The sequence below is a fragment of the Panulirus ornatus genome, chromosome 57 (assembly GCF_036320965.1).
Source record: "Panulirus ornatus isolate Po-2019 chromosome 57, ASM3632096v1, whole genome shotgun sequence".
Taxonomy (NCBI): domain Eukaryota; kingdom Metazoa; phylum Arthropoda; class Malacostraca; order Decapoda; family Palinuridae; genus Panulirus; species Panulirus ornatus.
Genome location: NC_092280.1, coordinates 28,648,996 through 28,674,204, shown reverse-complemented (window position 1 = coordinate 28,674,204; position 25,209 = coordinate 28,648,996). Strand labels below are relative to the sequence as shown.

At 43.9% G+C, this 25,209-nt stretch overlaps 1 protein-coding gene across 3 annotated transcripts in view; it reads right to left on the bottom strand.

Moving 5' to 3' along the window:
- Positions 1 to 25,209, bottom strand: part of LOC139766367 (uncharacterized) — a 184,472-nt gene that overhangs the window by 145,315 nt on the left and 13,948 nt on the right. For all 3 annotated transcript variants that reach the window (XM_071694902.1, XM_071694901.1, XM_071694903.1), the window contains exon 2: positions 12,081 to 12,116. In XM_071694902.1, coding sequence (XP_071551003.1) covers positions 12,081 to 12,116 — 36 coding nt within the window. The remainder of the gene's footprint in view (positions 1 to 12,080; positions 12,117 to 25,209) is intronic.

The following is a 25,209-nucleotide window of genomic DNA, read 5'->3' as shown; positions in this document are numbered from 1 at the left end:
TAGCTTTTAAGAGGCATGTTAACAATCGATAGCTTTTAGCTTGACAGCTATTTTGTCATGTTCTCATCGTTTGATGATCGCGGCTAACCCCTATGGAGCTGTTAGCGTACAATAACGATAGTTTTATAGCTTTCCAGCTGGTTCTTTAGCTGTGGGAGGTGGTGGCGGGTTAAGATGAGGTGGGGGGGGAAGAGGTGGCGATCTCAGCTGGTGGCGGAGCAGCAGGATGCGTTGTGTCAACAATGCTGTGGAAAACTGTGGTAGAAATATGACCAGCGTCTTCTGGCTCTCTCTCTCTCTCTCTCTCTCTCTCTCTCTCTCTCTCTCTCTCTCTCTCTCTCTCTATCTATCTATCTATCTATCTACCTATCTATCTATCTATCTAGCTGCGTCTCTTTCTTGTACATCAACTGACCGCTTTACACCTCTTGGGTCTCCCCTGATGATGTGATCATAAAAGTGCACTTGGGAACTTATCGTGTTTCATTTTCCAGTGGACTTATCAGTATATATATATATATATATATATATATATATATATATATATATATATATATATATATATATATATATATATATTTGTTTATTTCTATCTATCTACCACTCCAGTAATCTACTTCTCTATCTATCAGTCTATCTACTTATCTATCCATCCATCTATCTCCCCATCTCTCTCTCTCAAGCACCACACAAAGCCATACGAGACAGCCCCAACATAAACAATCATAATTGGCCATAAGAGCTCATTTTCATCTTTAATACCTCGAGGACGGAGAATTAATTGGGCAAGAAACGTAATTTGTAACCCTAAAATGTCATCAAGAAGATGGCCAGCTCTTGGTCCCCCCCCCCCCCCCCAACACACACACACACACACACACACACACACCCCTCCTCCTCCTCCTCCTCCTCCCCACTGCTGAACTCAACCTCAAGACCGACTCCTCTAACCGGGGTTCACTGTCTGGCTTCGTTAACCCTGCTTCACTGACTGGATTCGTTAACCCTGGTTCACTGTCAGGCTTCTTTAACCCTGGTTCACTCTCTGGCTTCGTTAACCCGGGCTCACTATCTGACCTCGTTAACCCTGTCTCTCACTATCTAGCCTCGCTTAGCCGTTTTCACCATCCGGGTTCATGGTCTGGCTTCACCAAACCCGTGTTCGAAACCTGGCTTCGCGAACCCGGATTCGCATTCCGGCTTCAGCACAACGATTCACAGTTAGGCTTCGCTAACCTGCCTGTGGATGAACCTCATGTTCTCTAAATTTCATCCTGCTTTGACCTCCAAAGCCTTGAAGGAAAAGCCTACAAAGGTCCTTTAAGAAGAAGAAACTGTCGTCTGGTTCGAACTGAGAAGGCGCCACCATGAACATTCTAAACCCAAGACTGAGAAGCGGTCATGAGCGAGCATTCTGAACCCCGAATGCTTCGTTTATATGACCAGACCCCGGCGCGCACGTGACTGAATGATGATCGTACGTCATAAACCGTTCAGCCAATGATGAGGAAGGCCCCCCCCCCCCCCCCCCCCCACCGGGTGGGGGGGGGGGGGGGGAGGGAGGATGGGGGGGGGGGGGGGGTGAAGGTTGTATCTGTGTAATGTCGGTCCCGCGCGCATTCATTCTGGCAGATTTAATGGTTCATTAACATTTAAAGGCCATTAAGCCTGAATTTCCCCTCTGACTGTACGTCAAAAAAGAGAGAGAAAAAAAAAAAATTGACAGAAATTTGGGATCTAATTCAGACATGATAATACGACCCGACCCTCACATAAATGTCTCTGTTGACATATTTATTTCCGCGTTGTATTTCATTGCATTTTTTTTTTTTTTTAGCTTCTGCGGTCGGAAAGGTCATACCGCGAGAGAAGCGGACACAGATTGAGGCTTAACTGGCTAGAGTCCGTACGTCTTAAAACAGGGGTTTACTACACACACACACACACACACACACACACACACACACACACACATCTTCTTTGAACGTCACTTTGAAAATAACTTTCAGACGAATGGTTGGCCAGAGACACCGTTCTCATCATCCACTTATACCAACCCCTCCTTCATCAGTGGAAGTATGTCACTGGAGAAGTCATTACTAAACCAACGTATTGTCTCGGATGCCTTAAAAAGTGCCTCTCTCTGAATTATACTCGAACGTCTTCCTTAATTTTGAGGGTTAAAGATGACGGGTAACAACAGGAAATGGTCCAAGCCTCAACTATCGTACAAAATCTACAAGCTACACCAGGGTCTTGTGGAACGTAGACGACTCATTACCATACGCCTATTCATTTACCAGTCACTGTTGTCTTAAGCGTCTTGTATCACTGCTAAAGCCTCATGTGAAGCCAAAGTCCCTTTTTTTTTTACAGTGCCACTCGTATAACATCATACCATTTCTACAGTGCTTTACACCAGTGTCGCATGCGTTTCGCTACAGTGCCAGGCCTCACTGCAGTGCCGCCCCACCTTGCAGTGCCAGAGAGACATGAAGTTTCACCGGTGGTGGGCCTCGCTTTGGAGTTGGTTCAGCTGCAACAGGTGTGACGAAAGAAAACTCGGTGTTGCGGTGGATGGAAGCCATCTCAACTGTTTGGCCACGAGAGCGAAGGTGTAACGTACGAAGCAGTGTCGAACGGAGGAGCATCCACGAGACGCGAAATCATTCGAATCAGTTCGGGGGAATTTCGGGTAACTCATAAACCACCATTTGTGTACGACGACTGTCTTTAAGAAAAGAAAAAAATCAGGAAAAATAAGAGGGAGGACCACTCTGACACACACTTGGCTTTGAGAAATAAACCCTTGTGGGTTTTTTTTTCGTTTCATCCACTCAGCTCGCGAAAAACCATCGTCCGTGTTGTTGTCTAGCATCCAACCACCTTCAGGTACAAGCCGAGGGGCTTCTCCATCATCACACGGCCTTCAGAACAGCGACTGGGGGGGGAGAGTCTTGTCTATTCCACACACTTCGTCCATGAAATCAACATTCAACGTCGCGCAAGATGAATATCTAACAACAAAAGGACTTCTTCACGTGTGGACAGACATCAGTCAAGTCAAAGGCTGCCATGAAGGAATACCGACTCGGGGAGAAGAAAACTTACTTCGCGAGAGAGACTAAGAGTAGAGAGAGAGAGAGAGAGAGAGAGAGAGAGAGAGAGAGAGAGAGAGAGAGAGAGAGAGAGAGTTGTGCACGAGGAACCTTGGCTATCAAACTTACTCACAGCAATGAACGTGACATTCTATGACCGGCGTGAACAAGCTGCCACTTGGAAGTGGGTATTGCCTTGGGATGTTTGCAGTGTGAAAGAACACACATTCTTCCAGCTGCATCTCCAGATGAACTACACCTTACACAAAAAACTACGTAAAAAGAACCTGTGTATTGTTCTTAACCCTATACGAAAAGTGTGAGGTCTCATAACCAACAGGTAAGGACAAGAAATCGATTTTCTATGATTCCCATGGAGAACACACCCATCTGAAGCAGACAGGCACATACCAAATAACGCGACCTCTAGAAAAGGCATTGAGCTTCAACCTCGCCAGTGCCGTCGGAGGCCACAGCAAGGCCTCACACCCCTCCACACCTCCCTCCCTCACTCCATGGCGGCGAGTGAGTGAGTGAGTGAGTGAGGGGGAGTGAGGGAGGAGGGAAGAAGAGGAACGCTATGATAAGGTGAGGGGGAGGAAGGGGAAGAAGAGGAACGCTATGATAAGGTGAGGGGGAGGAAGGGGAAGAAGAGGAACGCTATGATAAGGTGAGGGGGAGGAAGGGGAAGGAGAGGAACGCTATGATAAGGATGGCCTGTGAGACGTGGGAAGAACACGACTTCTTGAATAACATAGATGGCAGAGGCGAAGACAGGACGAGGGAGGGAGGGATGGAGGGAGGGAGGGAGGGAGGGAGAGGGAGGAGTATTGAACCGAGCCGAGGATCCGTCACCCCCGCCCCCCCCAGCGGGCCAGGCGATGAATAAGGACATAGCCTCCGTGGTGTAGTGGCACAGGAGTCACTGGCCGTGAGTCAGCACGCGGGGGTCAGACCTGCATGGGTTCGATTCCTGGATGTGGGAGTCGGGCCCACACCCATCCCAGGTGTTTGTCCACGACTCGATCAAAAGCGGGTCGATTAAATGGGTGCTTAGGGAGGTACTCCCCCACCCCCCCACAGAGAAATCTATCGAAGGAAGGATAGATGCATAAACACCATCTCTCTGTCGTGTGTCAACACAAGTTTTTTTTTCTTTTTTTTTCACAAGAAGAACCAAGTAAGTGACTGGTGCAAACAGCGAAACGCCAACCGGATTGAGAATTCTTAAATAGCAACACCATCCTGGGGATGACAAAACATACCTTCCCCTTCCCACTCACAACCCTGGACATATGAAGACACTTGACGAACATAAATGACAAAAATGTATGACTTTTTTTTCAGCATTTTTGACGAAACTAACGGAACTCTTCAGATTTTTTTCCTCTATCTATGAATAGATAGATAGATAATACAGATAGATAATATAGATGTATACATACATAAGCCCCTACGATATAAGAAAAAAAATGTAAATGGTACATACGCACCTACCTTGGCTCCTGGTTGCTTCCATCACCACATGTTCAGTAACTGGACGACATCGCCAGGAGCAGTGTGTATTCGGTGATCTCCGTCAGGCATATTAAGGAGTAGACCAAGGGCTTCCCAAGGGTCGGCATCCACTGTGGATTGCCCCATTAGATTCGAATGCTGAGGTCAGGAGGGCCATTTCTTTTTTATACCACTGGTTCTACAACATTTATAAGTCTTTCCTCGCCACTAACCTGCATTTCCTAAACTCTCCTCTCCTCCGTACAATCAAAGTACCAGCACAATCCATCAAAATACCTTGAAAATAAATCATCCTTGCGTTTGTGACGACTAGAAGATACGCGGAATACATTGGAGAACCTCCACGAACGTAAAGGAACTGGAACCTAAGAACCAACTGCACGGCTCTCCCTCACACCTCTCACTACGGACGGCTCTCCCTCACACCTCTCACTACGGACGGCTCTCCCTCACACCTCTCACTACGGACTATCAGTCTAGGTCCTTGCTTGACGGTGGTGTATCATATCTATCGTTTGTGAGACTCAGAGTATTCTTCTACCTCGGCGAGTTGGGATAGACTGAACAGCGAGAGTAGAATCATCAGAGATGGGGATCTTTGGACATAAGACTCCCCTCCCATCTCTGCGGTGAGGGTGAGGATCAGCTATGAACACACACACGCGCCTTTCAGCAATGCCTCGCTAAACAACATGTTGATATCTCAAGACTGGATTTCGCGTCGATCCTTTACGCTTGGACCTGGCGTGGGTTTGACCCAGCGGTGTCTACGCGGGGCGTATATATATGACGTCAATCAGTGGGCCTTCTCCAAAGGCTTGATCTCAGAAACAGACGCAGCAGGAGCCGCCGTAGTTTTGAGACAACGGAGCGAAAATACAGAAGAGAAACAGCGACGTTACAGCCTCCCTTGTAATGTCGGTCTTGGACATGTTCGCTGCATAATTGCTAGCCAGATGGTTGCCGATTTTAACCTCACTCACTCCCTCCCTCTCTCCCTCGTCAAGAGGACGCAATCCTACGCTTTTCAGAACACTGTGCAGGTCTGAGGGACGTCGTCTGACTCAGGTCTGACACAAAGGAATGGGTAGTCAGGTGGGGGAGGGGGGGCTTTACTTTATCAAATTTACTAAATTTATGTTTATCTATGTTTTTTTTTATCTTCGTATGAGGGTTATAACTTGCAAAAGGTCATGATGTTACTCCGTGAAAGGTCATAACCCCTGTGAAAGCTCATAACCCCAGAGAAAAAGTTCACAACCCTTGTGAAACTGTCATAACCCCACCGAAAGGTCATAACCCTAGAGAAAGTTCATAACCCTTGTGAAACGTCGTAACCCCAGAGAAAGTTCATGACCCTTGTGAAACGTCATAACCCTAGAGAAAGTTCATAACCCTTGTGAAACGTCATAACCCCACCAAGAGGTCATAAACCCAACGAGAGGTCGCAACCCCTCATAAAAAAAAAACCCTGACCCCCCTCCAGCGAGAGGTCATAACCCCCCAGAGCGAGGCCACGGACGGTGACCCAATCGTTTCATTTTGCTCAAGTAACTTGGGTGAGGAAAGTCAGGTCGACTTTGCAACTGAGCGTCCCATGCTTTCCAGCACTTCTTGCACCTCGGCCTCGTCAGAGCAAAAGGAAAGACGTCGTGTCTATAAAAGTGTTGAAGTCGTCCTTTTTTTTTTTCTTCGGCCAAATACTTTTGTAATCCTCTGTGACAACATGAGCAGCGGGGCTAACCCAGAGACGCTGTCTGTGGTGATGGTATTTGGCCTGTCTGATGTTCCAATCTCAGCAGATGGTATGAAGTGGTTCGTGATGGCAAGTGACTAAGATAATGTCCACGCGGGTCAACACGAATGCAGACTTAGCTGATGGGGGAACTTCGTCCAACTTGGGCTTGGTGCTGACGGGCGTCCAGCTAAGCTGGTGCAGAACTACGCCCAGCTGAGCTGGTGGAGAACTACTTTCATCTAAGCTCAGGTAGAAATACGTTCAGCTAAGCTGATGTGGTTCGTAGAAGTACACATTTTCCCGCTAGCTATGGAGACTGACCTCCCCCAAGAGAAATCAAACCGTTGCTCTCCAATCATAGCTGCAAGACTGACTTTTCCAGTGTCCTGAACACGACGCCACGAAGCTTGAGCACGACGGTACAACCCTTGAGCACGATGGTACAACCCTTGAGCACGATGGTACAACCCTTGAGCACGATGGTACAACCCTTGAGCACGACGGTACAACCCTTGAGCACGACGGTACAACCCTTGAGCACGATGGTACAACCCTTGAGCACGACGGTACAACCCTTGAGCACGACGGTACAACCCTTGAGCACGACGGTACAACCCTTGAGCACGACGGTACAACCCTTGAGCACGACGGTACAACCCTTGAGCACGATGTACAACCCTTGAGCACGACGTACAACCCTTGAGCACGATGGTACAACCCTTGAGCACGATGGTACAACCCTTGAGCACGACGGCACAACCTTGAGCGCGACGGCACAACCCTTGAGCACGATGGTACAACCCTTGAACACGATGGCACAACCCTTGAGCACGACGTACAACCCTTGAGCACGATGGTACAACCCTTGAGCACGACGGTAACAACCCTTGAGCACGATGGTACAACCCTTGAACACGATGGCACAACCCTTGAGCACGACGGCACAACCCTTGAGCGCGACGGCACAGAGCTTGAGCACGATGGTACGACACTTGGAGTACGACGGTACAACCCTTGAGCACGATGGTACAACCCTTGAACACGATGGCACAACCCTTGAGCACGATGGTTACAACCCTTGAGCACGATGGTTACAACCCTTGAGCACGACGGTACAACCCTTGAGCACGATGTACAACCCTTGAGCACGATGTACAACCCTTGAGCACGACGGCACAACCTTGAGCGCGACGGCACAGAGCTTGAGCACGATGGTACAACCCTTGAGCACGACGGTACAACCCTTGAGCACGATGGTACAACCCTTGAGCACGACGTACAACCCTTGAGCACGACGGTACAACCCTTGAGCACGACGGTACAACCCTTGAGCACGACGGCACAACCTTGAGCGCGACGGCACAACCCTTGAGCGCGATGGCACAACCCTTGAGCACGATGGCACAACCCTTGAGCACGATGGTACAACCCTTGAGCACGATGGTACAACCCTTGAGCACGATGGTACAACCCTTGAGCACGATGGTACAACCCTTGAGCACGATGGTACAACCCTTGAACACGATGGCACAACCCTTGAGCACGATGGTACAACCCTTGAGCACGACGGTACAACCCTTGAGCACGATGTACAACCCTTGAGCACGATGGTTACAACCCTTGAGCACGACGTACAACCCTTGAGCACGATGGTACAACCCTTGAGCACGATGGTACAACCCTTGAGCACGATGGTACAACCCTTGAGCACGACGGCACAACCCTTGAGCACGACGGCACAACCCTTGAGCGCGATGGCACAACCCTTGAGCACGATGGTTACAACCCTTGAGCACGACGGCACAACCTTTGAGCACGATGGTACAACCCTTGAGCACGATGGTACAACCCTTGAGCACGATGGTACAACCCTTGAGCACGATGGTACAACCCTTGAGCACGACGGTACAACCCTTGAGCACGACGTACAACCCTTGAGCACGATGTACAACCCTTGAGCACGATGGTACAACCCTTGAGCACGATGGTACAACCCTTGAGCACGATGTACAACCCTTGAGCACGACGTACAACCCTTGAGCACGACGGCACAACCCTTGAGCACGACGGCACAACCCTTGAGCACGACGGTAACAACCCTTGAGCACGACGGCACAACCTTGAGCGCGACGGCACAACCCTTGAGCACGATGGTACAACCCTTGAACACGATGGCACAACCCTTGAGCACGATGGTACAACCCTTGAGCACGATGGTACAACCCTTGAGCACGATGTACAACCCTTGAGCACGACGTACAACCCTTGAGCACGACGTACAACCCTTGAGCACGACGGTAACAACCCTTGAGCACGATGGTACAACCCTTGAGCACGATGTACAACCCTTGAGCACGACGTACAACCCTTGAGCACGATGGTACAACCCTTGAGCACGATGGTACAACCCTTGAGCACGATGGTACAACCCTTGAGCACGATGGTACAACCCTTGAGCACGACGTACAACCCTTGAGCACGATGTACAACCCTTGAGCACGATGTACAACCCTTGAGCACGATGGTACAACCCTTGAACACGATGGCACAACCCTTGAGCACGATGGTACAACCCTTGAGCACGACGGTACAACCCTTGAGCACGATGGTACAACCCTTGAGCACGACGGCACAACCCTTGAGCGCGACGGCACAACCCTTGAGCGCGACGGCACAACCCTTGAGCACGATGGTACAACCCTTGAGCACGATGTACAACCCTTGAGCACGACGGCACAACCCTTGAGCGCGATGGCACAACCCTTGAGCGCGATGGCACAACCCTTGAGCACGATGGTACAACCCTTGAGCACGATGTACAACCCTTGAGCACGACGTACAACCCTTGAGCACGACGGTAACAACCCTTGAGCACGATGTACAACCCTTGAGCACGACGTACAACCCTTGAGCACGATGTACAACCCTTGAGCACGACGGTAACAACCCTTGAGCACGATGGTACAACCCTTGAGCACGATGGTACAACCCTTGAACACGATGGCACAACCCTTGAGCACGACGGTAACAACCCTTGAGCACGATGGTACAACCCTTGAGCACGACGGTAACAACCCTTGAGCACGATGGTACAACCCTTGAGCACGACGGCACAACCCTTGAGCACGACGGCACAACCCTTGAGCGCGATGGCACAACCCTTGAGCGCGACGGCACAGAGCTTGAGCACGATGGTACAACCCTTGAGCACGACGGTACAACCCTTGAGCACGACGGTAACAACCCTTGAGCACGACGGCACAACCTTGAGCGCGACGGCACAGAGCTTGAGCACGATGGTACAACCCTTGAGCACGACGGTAACAACCCTTGAGCACGACGGTACAACCCTTGAGCACGATGTACAACCCTTGAGCACGACGGTACAACCCTTGAGCACGATGGTACAACCCTTGAGCACGATGGTACAACCCTTGAGCACGACGGCACAACCTTGAGCACGACGGTACAACCCTTGAGCACGATGGTACAACCCTTGAGCACGACGGCACAACCCTTGAGCACGATGGTACAACCCTTGAGCACGACGGTAACAACCCTTGAGCACGATGGTACAACCCTTGAGCACGATGGTACAACCCTTGAGCACGATGGTACAACCCTTGAACACGATGGCACAACCCTTGAGCACGATGGTACAACCCTTGAGCACGATGGTACAACCCTTGAGCACGACGGCACAACCCTTGAGCACGATGGTACAACCCTTGAGCACGATGGTACAACCCTTGAGCACGATGGTACAACCCTTGAGCACGATGGTACAACCCTTGAGCACGATGTACAACCCTTGAGCACGACGGTACAACCCTTGAGCACGATGGTACAACCCTTGAGCACGATGGTACAACCCTTGAACACGATGGCACAACCCTTGAGCACGATGTACAACCCTTGAGCACGATGGTACAACCCTTGAGCACGACGTACAACCCTTGAGCACGACGGTAACAACCCTTGAGCACGATGTACAACCCTTGAGCACGATGTACAACCCTTGAGCACGATGGTACAACCCTTGAACACGATGGCACAACCCTTGAGCAAGAAAAAAATAGAAAATGGTTTACGGCAATGTTTTTCCCGGGCGATACAACTTGCATCAATCCTACAGATACGTCCATCAGCTCCTGCACCACCAGAGCGGTGGGCCGGGGAGGGTGGCTTGGTTGACCCACGGGGTGACCTCTCCCGCTAACTGGGTTTACTAATTACCAGTTCTCGTTATCCAATTGGCTCGGTATTGTGGCGCAGCGGGACGCAGACGCCATTATTATGATGGGGGGGAAAACGGTTGTCGGGCGCCGCTTCTGGTGGCGGGATTCTTTTATAGTTACCCCTTAGTGGTGTGATGACTTGTGGTCATTCGTTTATTTTCCTTTCGGTAGCGTAAACAAACAAACAAACAAAATTACATTCATGCGGTGATTCGGCGTGAATGTCTCTGATTTTTCGACATTCTATGAAAATGTTGTTCATTGAATATTCATCATGGTTGTTGACGAATCTTGGTCGTGAGCAGCTTCAAGCCAGCCACCTGAAACTGGGAGTTGCTAAATAACCACTAAGACTAGGGTTTCTAATGACCCCCTTCCAAATGAGTAGGTTGTTTGGTTGGTTCTTTGGCCTTTAAAGAGGCCTATCAACTGCCAGGGTCAGTAAGGTCGTCAACGTAAAGTTACATCTACCAACCGAACACTTTTAAAATCTCCTTTCGGATGTTAGAGATGATCAATTCTAAGACTACATACACCCTCTCACACTATGCATGTCGCCCATGCCTACGACTAAGATTTCTGAAACCTGCTCTCACGGTCTCTACTGAACACCTGAAGCTGAAATCAATCACCAGCGGTGAATGATTACAACCCACTAATACCGTCATGTATTAATGCCTTGCTCAAGACGTCAGTCACACTACGATTCGTCAACGCAACAGTGGATGAGGTCATGATATAATCATTATATAATAGATATGAATTATCTCAATGTCATTTGAATGGTAATGATAAGTTATGAAAATCTTCCATAATAATCATTATATAGATATAAATTATCTAAATGTCATTTGGATGATAATGATAACAGTTATGAAAATCTTCCATAATAATCATTATATAGATATGAATTATCTAAATGCCATTTGAATGATAATGATAAGTGATGAAAGTCTTCCATAATAAATCTTCAAAATAACGAATAAGTTTGAAGCTAAAATATCTAACGGATTTACCAGGACCCCCCCTGAAGATGCCATCTAGCTGGGCAAAATCAGCTAAAGGAACTCAGTCACTTGATTTAGCTGAGACTCGGGAAGTTCAATTTCCACTCAGTCACTTGATTTAGCTGAGACTCGGGAAGTTCAATTTCCACTCAGTCACTTGATTTAGCTGAGACTCGGGAAGTTCAATTTCCAAAGTTTAAGGAAACCAGTAACTCAGCCAAGACACCTGAGAAACTACAGTTTCAAGGAACTCTGTATAGCCTAAAAATGGGTGATGGTTCAGCAAGGGAAATAAAGGAACTCGGCAAATGACTTAACTGAGACCCAGAAGACGGGGAGTTACAACGGCTGAGGAAACTCAGTAACTCAGCTAAGACAGTGGAAACTAACATGCTATGGAAACTAAGTCATCTATCTATCTTAAGGAGAGACTGGGGGAGGTGGAGGAGTAACTACAAACAAAGGAACTCATTTGACTTACGAATGTCGGGGTCCTCTGCAGCCTCGCTTGTGTGACCTGCAGAAAGAGGAAATGTGAAACAACATTAGCAATACATAGGAATTATTATCATCATTATCATTATTATTATCATTATCATCATCATCATCATTATCATTATTATTATCATTATTATCATCATTATTATTATTACTATTATCATTATTATCATTATTATTAGTAATATTATTATTATTATTACTATTATTATTATCATACTAAAGCAAAATCTAAAACAAAGTTATATAAACAAAAAGTTACAAGTTATTTCATAATCGTCACCAAAATAATTAATATACAAATTCACAGCTTTAATTACATTTCGGATAAGTACACTGAAGAATTTGCTGTAAAAATTGCCAATAATAAATAATCAAATTCTAATACCGTCTCGAGAGAGAGGAGGGAAGGGAGTCCCTTTTCTGGGTTACTTATTGGGGAGCCACAGACTGAGACAAGACGATCAAAATAACTCGTGAAAAGTTCTTATACGACGAGTTTTTGTTTGAAATGTATCCTCCCTTAACCTCCTACCCCTTCAAGTTATATTCAGTATTATCCTGGAAGAATACAGACTATCAAAACGTCTTTGGGGGAAAAAAAATGGGGGGGAAAAAAATAATGGATTGGAACTTTATGATATTAAGTTCTTATTCATCGAAGAGAGAACGTGAGCCGGGGATAAAACCTGCATTTTCTGTCTGGAGAGCTATGCTGTGGCTCTGAAATAGAAAGTGGGCTGTTCTCTCTCTTCCTTGAGTGTTTCGTTGGGTCGAGAGTCAGCATCATGGAAAATCTGAAGTGTAATTCTTATCCTAATGTCTAGCATCTCCGAACTGAATAATAATAAGAAAAAAATGAGTAGTTCTAGAGCTTCATAATTTGCACTCCTTAGCTGCTTGCTCCCTGAAATCTGCAACACCACTTCGGTTCTTCCCTCAACCATGGTGGAGGTACATCTGTACTCCCTCGCCAGCTAGCTGCCTCTCTTCCGGGAGTGTGACGTTACACCGTAAGGATGATTGCCACTTTCATCAGGCCTGAGGAGTTTAGGGGGGGCGGGGGTGGTTCGTCGTTCTCCTTCCATTGGACAATTAGCAAAAGAAAAGCATTTCCTGAAATCACAAAATTAACCTCTCACTATATACATATCCAACCATGTCGGCCATACTAAACAGGGTTATAAGAAAACTTTTACTTAGAAAGGGACGAAGGAAACATCGCTGAACAACCATACAAAAGAAAAAAAAAAATGAGATAAAAAAATTGAAAGACGAACTTGGAATTAATGGTTTTCAGGGGAGACAGCAAAGCCTCGAAAAACTCGTAAAGAATACGAGCCTAAACTCCGTGCTTCCCCTGCAGATTGTGACGTGTGTGTGTGTGTGTGTGTGTGTGTGTGTGTGTGTATTATGGGGAGAAAGTTTTACACTCGGTGTTGCCCGTCTCTTAACCGTGTACGTGTATATAATTACATCAACTTACAAAGAGCTACACTCAAAAAAGTTTGTCTGAAACATGGCTGACGAAATTCAAACCCCGAGTAAATGTAAAGTAGTGAAGATGTGACACAGCGAAAGAAGGTTTCGACATGAATATAATCTAGAAGGAAAAAAGCGTCAGGGATGTGAGAGGCACTTGGTAGTCGACCTCATTCCTAACCTATCGCCAGAAACTCGTCTTAATTAAGACCACAACGGCCTACTTTTTTATGTATTAGCACTGCATTCAAACACATGGAAAAGAAAATATCTCGCAACTTCTTCACATCCTACATTAAGCCAACACTGGCAGATGGTTCTCAAATGGGGGTCACCTCGCCTTATGAACCGACCGACTAAAGAAGTCTGAACCTTTAGGTGCAAAGAGATGGTCCCCGAATTAAAGAGTTGAGTTACAGGGAAAGGTTCCAAACCTAAAAGCTGTTCATCATGGAAGAGAGGAAAGTAAAGGGTAACCAAATCACAACGTTTATGCTTTTAAACAGGTTTCATGACGCAGACTAAAAAGTTCTTCGAAAAATGCAAGGGTTAAACTACCAGAGGACATAACATGAAATTAAGCAAGAATCTTCTTAAAAGAAAATGTGAAAAACGACTTTTATGGTATAGGCGTGGTTGGGGAATGGAATAAAATGACTGAGGACATGGCTTTTGCGGACAGCATACAAAAAAAAAAAGGTTAAAATGTTGTCTGATAGTGGAGAATGTCCGAGAGAGAGAGAGAGAGAGAGAGAGAGAGAGAGAGAGAGAGAGAGAGAGAGAGAGAGAGAGAGACTGCCACATTTATCAGCTCTATGATATAATTTCATTATAAGATTCTCATCCCAGAGCTGGTCCTCCTAACCCTCCATTAGGGCGATGAAGAAGACGGCTAAGGAAGACAAGTCTTCCCTTAATGGCACAGTCGATTAATTCCTTTAAAGAAAGTTAATGTAAAGACGTCACCATAGCTCGGGTTCCACATACTTCCACAGAAAGTTATATTTTCATATTTTCGTGCATTAACTTAGGGTATTTCCTATATCATATTCTAAATCAGAAATATATTTCATAATTCTAGAAAGACATATTTCAAAAACATCTTTGAGAAAAGGGGCGAAATTAATGTACTCAAGTCGATATTCATGCATGAACAGACGTAAACAAGAGCACTGGTTTACGCCTGAGCGAAGCTTTACCGAACCATGTCTCGAGAAGTAGAGAGAAAGGGTTCGGTATTACTTCGTCCGGCGAGTAACGAGACTTCGAGACTACAAATGTGTTTCGGGACTTTTGTCCCTGATCTAATACCTTACAATAGAATAAAAATAAAAGTGAAAGATGTTATTTATTCGGGTTGCCTTGAAAAATATAATAAGAAAATATTAAGTCAGGTTTCCCAGATATAAATAAATACGACCCTTTGGTAAGAAAAAGAGAAAGATGGTAAAGCACACCAACTCACTTATAACAAAGCTACTCTCTAAATAAATTATTGGTTGTTTTGATATTCTACCAAATCAACCATAACATGTTAAATGGAAAAAAAAATTAATCCTTAGTTTCTTCGCGAATAAGTCTAACATTTTTGAAGGCCTTATTCTGCACCGAAACCTTGGCATTTTTGAAGGCCTTATTCTGCACCGAAACCTTGGCTGAGTCTCGTGAGAGAGAGAGAGAGAGAGAGAGAGAGAGAGAGAGAGAGAGAGAGAGAGAGAGAGAGAGAGAGAATATGTGACATATGGTAAGAGTGATTCTCGACAGAAAGTGGAGAGGCTTCCATCAGTGGGCCTTATAATCAGACATTTTGAACGTTCCCTAATATGTCTTCATTCATCTTCCTAATGACTCCTCCCGCTAGGGAGCAGGCAGGATGGCTGGCACTCAACTGCCCGGAGATGCACCGGCAGGCGTAATGGAAATTGACTCAGTCAATTACTGGTGGCGGGTAACTAAGCCACTCAGAAACTTACCTTTAATGACGCAAAATAAGTATCGTATTATCAAAGATCAGTTCAACTGTTCTTTATATATATATATAAATGATCAGGTGGTCTTTGATTATACAGTCTAGATTTTTTTTTTTATATTTGCAGAAGTTAAGTTTATAATCATAAAAAAATATAATAGATTTTCTTCTCTTTACAACACGTTTTGATGTCCTTAAAATAAAGGATGATTAGGAGTTACCTGTTTACGAAGATCAACGTTCTATCCCGATAAATGACCACCTGTTCTCTATTTACAAAAGATAACACATTTACTGCTTAAAGTAAGTCTCTCTCTCTCTCTCTCTCTCTCTCTCTCTCTCTCTCTCTCTCTCTCTCTCTCTCTCTCTCTCTCTCTCTGTTTACAAAATAAATTAGTTGTCCACTATGTGCAACAGACCAGCCGTGCTCTTTTTACTTATTTGCGACGTGTACATTTTACCCGGTTGATGAGCAGCGTATGAAAATAATTTGTGTTTATATTTCTTTCTTGACTGTTTTTTTTTTTTTTTACACAGTCATTGGAGGTATTTCGAAAATTGCTTCGAAAGTTATATCTTTCATTGTTTCAGAAGCTGTATGTCTAGTTGCTTCAGAAGTCCTATGATTTACTGCATAAGAGGTGATATCTTTCCTTGCTTCACATATAATATGCTTCGTTGTTTCAGAAGCAATAATCTTCGGTGTTTCAGAAAGGACAGCCTTCACCGTCTCAAGAGATAATATGCTTCGCTGTTTCAGAAGCAATAATCTTCGGTGTTTCAGAAGGGATAGCCTTCACCGTCTCGAGAGTTAATATGCTTCGTTGTTTCAGAAGCAACATGTTCCGTGGCTTCAGAAGTGTTATCGTTCGTTGCTCAAGAAGAAAAACTGTTCTAATTAAAATTCGACTCCACATAAGAGGTCCAGAAGATAGAATTTCCCTATCAAAATTTCGCACCTCTCGCGTATTATTCTACACCGAGGGATATACAACTCACGGCAACATATCGCAGAATATCCCAGCCTGGGATTATTTAAGTTATGAGCTGTCCTGAGGGGGATCTACCATTGTGCTATGTATTCGGTCTGTATCTCTAGGGAACAGATATTTTCATTAATCGGCTTGATACTATACCATATATATATATATATATATATATATATATATATATATATATATATATATATATATATATATATATATATATATTCCTTCTAATTTACGGGAAATGAAACATGTGGATTAGAAGGAATTTACTTGAGCACGTACTCAATTGTGATCGTTTCCTATATATATATATATATATATATATATATATATATATATATATATATATATATATATATATATAAAACACAAAAAATTACTAACACACTTCTTGATCTGTTGTTTCCGTCGGAGTATGTACCTGACTTTCTAAGCGCTGCAGCAGCCCAATGAAAAAACTTTTACTTACCATTTTACCAAAATCGAAAAAATACATAATCTCTCACGTTCAATTCTAATGAATATCATTTGCTACACAAATAACAGACGAGAATCAGGACTTGTTTCTCTACCTGTATATATCTGGTAATCTACCCATTTACCTGACCATCCTGCCAAGGGAAGATGAACGCCCGGGGTGGCTGTAAGTCCACCGCCCTCTGCCCAAGAGTCGAACCCTCTCGCTGAACACTTAAGTCCCTCCTGAACACCTCGGTTATACAGTGGTGCCAGCTAAATGACTCCAGAATCGGCGGGTAACAGACTGGACGTTATCAAGGACTTAAAGCGTAGAGAATGAGGTCTTTTCCCATCGCGTCCTACGAGGGCTCTCTCTCTCTCTCTCTCTCTCTCTCTCTCTCTCTCTCTCTCTCTCTCTCTCTCTCTCTCTCTCTCTCTCTTTATGGCTCCTCCGTGACTACGTCCTCAAGGCCTCGTTTCTACGGCAAGTACACCATAAAATAAACCCTAAAGAGTCGCTCAACAGTCTCTAACTGGCCTGACCGGGGGGGGAGAGTCAGTCTCCGCTAAGCTTCTGTTATTGAATTTCAACTTCCATGATTCCTACCTCTCTCTCTCTCTCTCTCTCTCTCTCTCTCTCTCTCTCTCTCTCTCTCTCTCTCTCTCTCTCTCTCTCCATGCAAAAAGAGGGAAGGTTCTGAGGACGTCTGTACGCCATCTATCCAAGCCATACTATCCGACTGGTGTGACATCAGTCGCCGAGACTTCGTTCTACAACGAGAGTAATTCAAGCTGAATCAAACAACGGATGATGTCTGCACCTCATCCCATGGGGGGAGAGGGGGGGAGGGAGGGAGGGGACGACATCGGGTGAACAGACACCATACTGAGAGAGAGAGGGGGGCGCTCGCGGGAGTGATTCATATTAAGACGCCTTGACATCACAGCGGAGAGTGGGTTATAGTAAAGAATGTTGTGCCAGCGGCGGGTAGACGAAACGGGATCTTGGCTGCCGTGTTCTGAGTACAGCGACGACGTGGAATATCGCAAAAACTGATCGCAAATCACATTGCATGTCATGAGATTACGTGCAATATCGTATACGCAATTTTACGTGACATCACGTGATAGCGGCTTTCCCATAACAAACACGTAAACCTTTAAATTGATGTATGGGTCACGGTGGTGTAGTGGTTAGCTTTACCGACCCATAACTGCAAGCAGAAGGCTCGCTCGGGTTCGAATCCTCAAGGAGGTCGAAGTCGATCCACAGTTCATCCAGCTGTTCATCACCCATTGGGGTTGGTCCATAAATTGGCTACCTGGCTCAGGCTGGGTGTATACATAAATAGCGTTAACGAGACAGCCTTGATTAGAGCGTTCGCTTGCCTGCGCCACGTCAGCTGATATCAAAATGAATATAATAATAATAACGATAATGAAATTTCGTAATAATAAAACGTATCTAAGATAACCAAAAGACCTTAAGAACTTCTTAGAATCTCCGAACAGGAAGTATAGATAAACAGCGCTCTTCTGCGGCTATCTGTGATAGTGATAATAGTGATAAGCTTGTGATACAGATGAATATAATATAACTGTTGGAAATGTCCTGGGGATATGTGACACGCCGTGGGAAGAAATAGCACACCATAATAGAAAAAAAAAGGACGAACCATAACAAAAGATAATGTATGTGGGAGCAATGTGACATATAGTGTGTGTGTGTCTGTGTGTGTGTGTGTGGCAGTCAAAACGACCATTAGAAAATGAGATTCCGAGCGGATATCAAGTCTATATAGATAAAGACACTCAATGGGAATATTAGACACACTATGTGTATATTGGACACACTTTGGGAATATTGGACACACCCTGGGAATATTGGACACACCCTGGGAATATTGGACACACCCTGGGAATGTCTGACACACCCTGGGAATATTGGACACACCCTGGGAATGTTTGACACACCCTGGGAATATTGGACACACTGTGGGAATACTTGACACACCCTGGGAATATTGGACACACTGTGAGAATACTTGACACACCCTGGGAATATTGGACACACCCTGGGAATGTTTGACACCCTGGGAATATTGGACACACCCTGGGAATGTTTGACACACCCTGGGAATATTGGACACACCCTGGGAATGTTTGACACACCCTGGGAATATTGGACACACTGTGGGAATACTTGACACACCCTGGGAATATTGGACACACTGTGAGAATACTTGACACACCCTGGGAATATTGGACACACCCTGGGAAGATTGGACACTCTGTGAGAATACTTGACACACCCTGGGAATATTGGACACACTGTGGACGCAACGTGGAACGAGACACACATTGTGCGTATATAACACACATTTTGGGAGACCAATTGTGAGCGGAGCAGAGGGAATGACTTCATCCCAAAGTCATTCCAGCTCATTATTTGGCATAATTATAGCCAGCAAAAAGATATCTTTGTTTTAGATAATTCCATCTGGATCAGAGATTGCTCTGTATGTTCAAGAATATGAAATGTTAATATACATGCAAATTAAGGGCGCGCTTAAATATTCTAAATAATTACTAAAATTACTTATCAAACGCAAATTCTCTTTGATAGAGCTCTCAGAATTAACGATTAAAATCAAATGAAATTTTCCTTATATACTGAATGAATAAATTACTAATATAAGTCACCCAACAAAAGGTCTTTATAAAAGATTTATTCAAATGAGAAAAAAACACAAAAAACATGAAGGTGCATTGAAAGTATGATATTACAGATGAACTAGGGGGTCAAGTGTGTGTGTGTGTGTGTGTGTGTGTGTGTGTGTGTGTGTGTGTGTGTGTGTGTGTTGGTTCTTAAGTACTGGGGGTCTATCTGGGACTCTGGTTTGGAGTGTATACTGACTAAGTCTCTCTCTCTCTCTCTCTCTCTCTCTCTCTCTCTCTCTCTCTCTCTCTCTCTCTCTCTCTCTCTCTATCTCAAAATCCCAGATTCAAACGAGTTTCGCTTTACTGGTTCCGTCTTGTGAGAAAAAGAGAAATTACTTTGGTGGTAGGAGGAAGACAGCTATCGACCAGGGAGTTACAATACTCGCGCAGTTATCTCTCTGGAGGGTTAATGACATGGCTGCGTAGAGAACCAGCGCTCCCGTGGCTGTCAAGTCTCACTCCTTTGGCCAAAGCGAACTCTCTTTCTTTCTGCCTCACTCGTACGTGTGAGCGGCTAGCTCTCACAACCCACAAATACAAAATCTCTCCATCTTACACGCAGCACCTGACGTTCTTATAACTCACAGAACTCCTTCGCTACTCTACATTTTCCTACGGTGAGCGCTACGCGCTAAACCCTGCCTTTTAGCTGAATTTCGCCGTAGGCAACTCTCTCTCTCTCTGAACCCCATCTCCCCCCGCCACTACCTCCTCCACACCCTCGCCCCATGAGAGGCAGAAAGTTAGATGGACAGGTGGGATGGGAGACTCACGTAACCTAGCCCTTACCATCCTCATAAAGTGATGTAGTAAAGTATATATATATATATATATATATATATATATATATATATATATATATATATATATATATATATATATATATGGCATGAAATTTCATGTGTGGCGGGGTGACGACGAGAATGGATGAAGGCAGTAAGTATGAACATGTACATGTGTATATATGTATATGTCTTGGTATGTATATGTATGTATACGTTGAAATGTATAGGTATGTATATGGGCGCGTGGATGTATATACATGTGTATGTGGGGTGGGTTGGGCCATTCTTCCATCTGCTTCCTTGCGCTACCTCGCTAACGCGGCAGACAGCGCCAAAGTATAAGAAAAAAAATTATATATATATATATATATATATATATATATATATATATATATATATATATATATATATATATATATATATATATATATATAAAGAAAGGATGCCATCTTTATGATTGACTATCGCCGAGAGTCTGGTCTGGTCTGTGGAGTCTCTGGTGAGGTGCACTTGTACCCATGAGGGATGAGATCCACCTCCCAGTTCCTTTGTCGTCTTTAAACCACGTTTTCTGTGGAGTTGAGGCCTAAACAGCGGCCGTAGCGCGTCGCTATAAACGCCATAGTTATTTCAAAACCTTGGAGTTTATGGCTGAATATTTTTTCCCCTTCTGCATTTGAATCCTTCAACTTCTCTACAAACTAAACAACACTGTCATCACATAATGATAAAGATAAAAATCATTTACCATACGATTTCTGGTAACTAGTCTTAGAGATAACATTTATATAATATAAATTACATGGGAATTACATATTCATTAGCATATTTTTTAATGTAAATAGAATAAAGCTTCCTGAAGATTTGACCTTAATATCAATTTGGAATTTATAAACTTTTTTCACTAGAACGTCTGTTAAAGAAACAATATTCATTTTACATCGCGTTTCCGAAAAAGTAATTTTTTTTTCTTGATGACGCAACGTGGAATTAATACTGACCTGTATACAACCTGCCCCTACTCTTCTCCCATGGACTCAGCCACCAGAAGAACTTCTCTAACAACCCTGATCATTGTTCTCCCTTGACCATAACTGCTGGAGAGACCTCGAAGAACGGCCTTCTTGTGACATGCACGAGAGGTCATAATGGAAGATGACCCTATTCAGCGGCGCCAACCTCACCTGGGTCGACCACGGATGGCATTTTAACTAGACGGGAGGTTGGAGTCAAGAAGGCGCTCTGAGGTCACGTATATATATATATATATATATATATATATATATATATATATATATATATATATATATATATATATATAAAAGAGCTGAATGTAACGATTACCTTCTCACCCCCCCGACGCCCCTACCTTGTGTCCATCGTGTTCCACTCCACCTCCACAACGCCTCCAAACTCTCCTCCCACACAACACCCTCTTCAGCTATTTCCAGTAGTACAACCCCCCCCCCTTCTCCCCCCTATTCTTCGTGCGCCCCAAACCCCTCCATTGTTTATCCACAGTCCCCTACGGCCCCAAGTCGCCTCTCTCTCTCTCTCTCTCTCTCTCTCTCTCTCTCTCTCTCTCTCTCTCTCTCTCTCTCTCTCTCTCTCTCTCTCTCTCTCCTGACCTCATACCCTTAACCGTCCTTCCTCCTCCTCCTCCTCTCTCTCTCCCAGAGCCACGTCAAACCCGGTCCCTTCAATATTTCCTTGGCAACATTCATAGCAGCAAAAATGGGCTTTGGTTCAGAAAATCCAAATTTGTTTCCCCTACAAAAGGATGGAGCTGGGCAAACCCCTTTAGGCTACCTCTGTAGTCTTTCAACAACAACAACAACAACAACAACAACACACACACACACACACACAAACACACATACATACATACTTGAAGGGTTGACATAGTACCCAGTCTATCACAAAGGTGGAGTGAACAGTAAAGTGTATGAACGAATATATATATATATATATATATATATATATATATATATATATATATATATATATATATATATATATATATATATATAATTGGAGTTTATACAGTGAAATTTTACTAGATATTCATTCTGAAACAGAGAATATATAGCAAAATTTTACAAAATCGTAAAATGGTTCACTCAAAATTCATCTAAAATAGTAACACACTATTACACATCTAAACTGTGCTTTGTATCACAATTATGGTCACTCCATGTACGCAAATCTATAGATCAACTAGAGAAAGTGCAAAAGTGTTGCTGTCCACCTTTTGGACATATCTATACGTCAGTTAACGGAGCAGAATGCCTCAGCCATGGGCATAGGTCAGAAGCCATACAGACTTGCCCACCTGGGTAGAGAAATGAAAAATGGAGAACATGGCTCAAACCCTCAAATTTCTAAATCCCTTTTGACATTGTCGAGACTTGTGCTCTTTTTGAAATGAAGTCAGGAAACACAATAAGAAACGAATCAAAAGAGATTTGAAGGAAAATTTTTGAAATTAGTACTGTGATGGATAACTGGAATAACCTAATAGGAGAAAGTGAACCCAGAAAGCACTAAAGATTTGTGAAGACTGATAGAGGAAAGATATTAAGGGTTGGGGACCCAAAAGTGAAGAACTCTCTCCCAGAATCAATGAATAACTACACACACACACACATACACACACACACACACACACACACACACACACACACACACACACACACACGCATGAAAAGGAGGAGAAATAGGTACAATAGAGGAAGAGGAAAAACAACATGAAGATAAAGAGAGAAATACAAGAAATAAAAAGGAATAAGACTAAGTGTAGATAAGAGGAAGGAACAGATACAGAAGATAAGAAAGGAGCAGGGGAAGATAAGGTACGAGAATGAAACGAAAGCTGAAAACTAAATAAGGAAAAGAACTTAAAAATGCGAAAGAGGAAAGATAAAGATAAATGTAAGAAACAAAAGGAAAACAGAAGACTACGAAAAAGATGATGATGATGATGATGACAAACAACAACAACAACAACAACAACAACAACAACAGCAATAACAAAACAGTAAAAACAAGAAACAAGAAAAAACGAGAAAAAAGAAAAAACAAGAAAACCGAAAAGAAGAAGAAGAAGAAGAAGAAGAAGAAGAAGAAGAAGAAGAAGAAGAAGAAGAAGAAGAAGAAGAGGAAGAAGAAAAAGAACAAGAGGAAGAAGAAAAAGAAGAAGAAGAAGAGGAAGAAAACCAGAAGAAGAAGAAGAAGAAGAAGAAGAAGAAGAAGAAGAAGGCAAACCAGTGAGCCAGGATCTTCTCCCCAGGATCTGGTATTTCCCATGAGGCAGGGAATCTCCAACCCCCCCCCCCCCCCCCCCCCCCCAGGTCGTCCTCGATCCTGGCCTCGTCCCGCCAGAAGCGAGCCAAGAGCTCCTCCTCCCACGGTCATTTTAATGGAGTTGTCATCAATTCGTCTGGCTGGGGGATGTCATCCCGACTTCCCTATAATTTCGTCTGAGGGCGGAAAAAAAAGAAATAAAAAAAAGAAATATTTGACGGATATTGTTTGATTATTTAGCGAAGTTAAGCCTCCTACTTTTTTTATATATATATTACTCTGGGACGCAAAAGGTTTTAACGATGCCGCTCCGAATTGATCACTTGCATTATGTGCGAAATGGATAAATTGATCATATTTCGCACGACACATACACCAGTCTCACACGGGCCGGCGTGTGCCAGTAATGGCACACGCGAGAACCGATTGTCGTTGACCAGAGCCGATACCATTGCCTAAGCCTTAACATACATTTTAACGATGTGGTTGAAGGCACTTGCACAGTTGGAGAGAGTAACGTGGTCTTAAAATCAACTTTAAACACCCGACTCATACTGTATAAGTCCACAACTTGTGGTATTTCGAGCATATGGTAACTTTCTACTTTCCTTACGCCACTTTAATTTAATCGACTCGCCGTAAAGAAGCAAAAAGTTGTTGCAATTATCGACATGCCTTCAAATATCAGTTTAATATGAGAAAAGATAATTTTTTCATTCTTAATTAAAATTTTGATGAAGTCCAGCATGAGTTGTTATATCTCTGAGGTATATATATATATATATATATATATATATATATATATATATATATATATATATATATATATATATATATATATATATATAATCACATCATCAGGGGAGACACAAGAGAGAAATATAAAAGTCAGTTGATATACATCGAAGAGATGAAGCTAGGACGTGGACTCATAGGAATATCTTGATCACGCGCAAAATTGTGATCCTTTCCAATATATATATATATATATATATATATATATATATATATATATATATATATATATCCTTTTCCCCAAAGAAATGTAGGAATCTCGCCGATTCTCTTAGGCGATTTGATTGATCCGGATGTATAATGAAAAGAAGAAAAAAAAAAAAGTGTGAAAATTAGGGAGGACTTTAGAATTCGGGGGAAACCAAACCCAACACTTTATCATAACCAACAACCAACGGGGGACGCTCCCTCCCCTACCGGGTCATCCCACGAGAGAAAAAAAATGGTCATAAACATGTCATTTACTCATGTCCAAAAAAAAACCCACCATTCCCCACGACTGCGCATCTATCATAATAAAGTCTGTGTCTCTATTTCGCATCAGCGTTCAACACACACGGACGCAAATGATGCTTGACCTTGCTTCACTATTATCATGCGCTGAGGGGA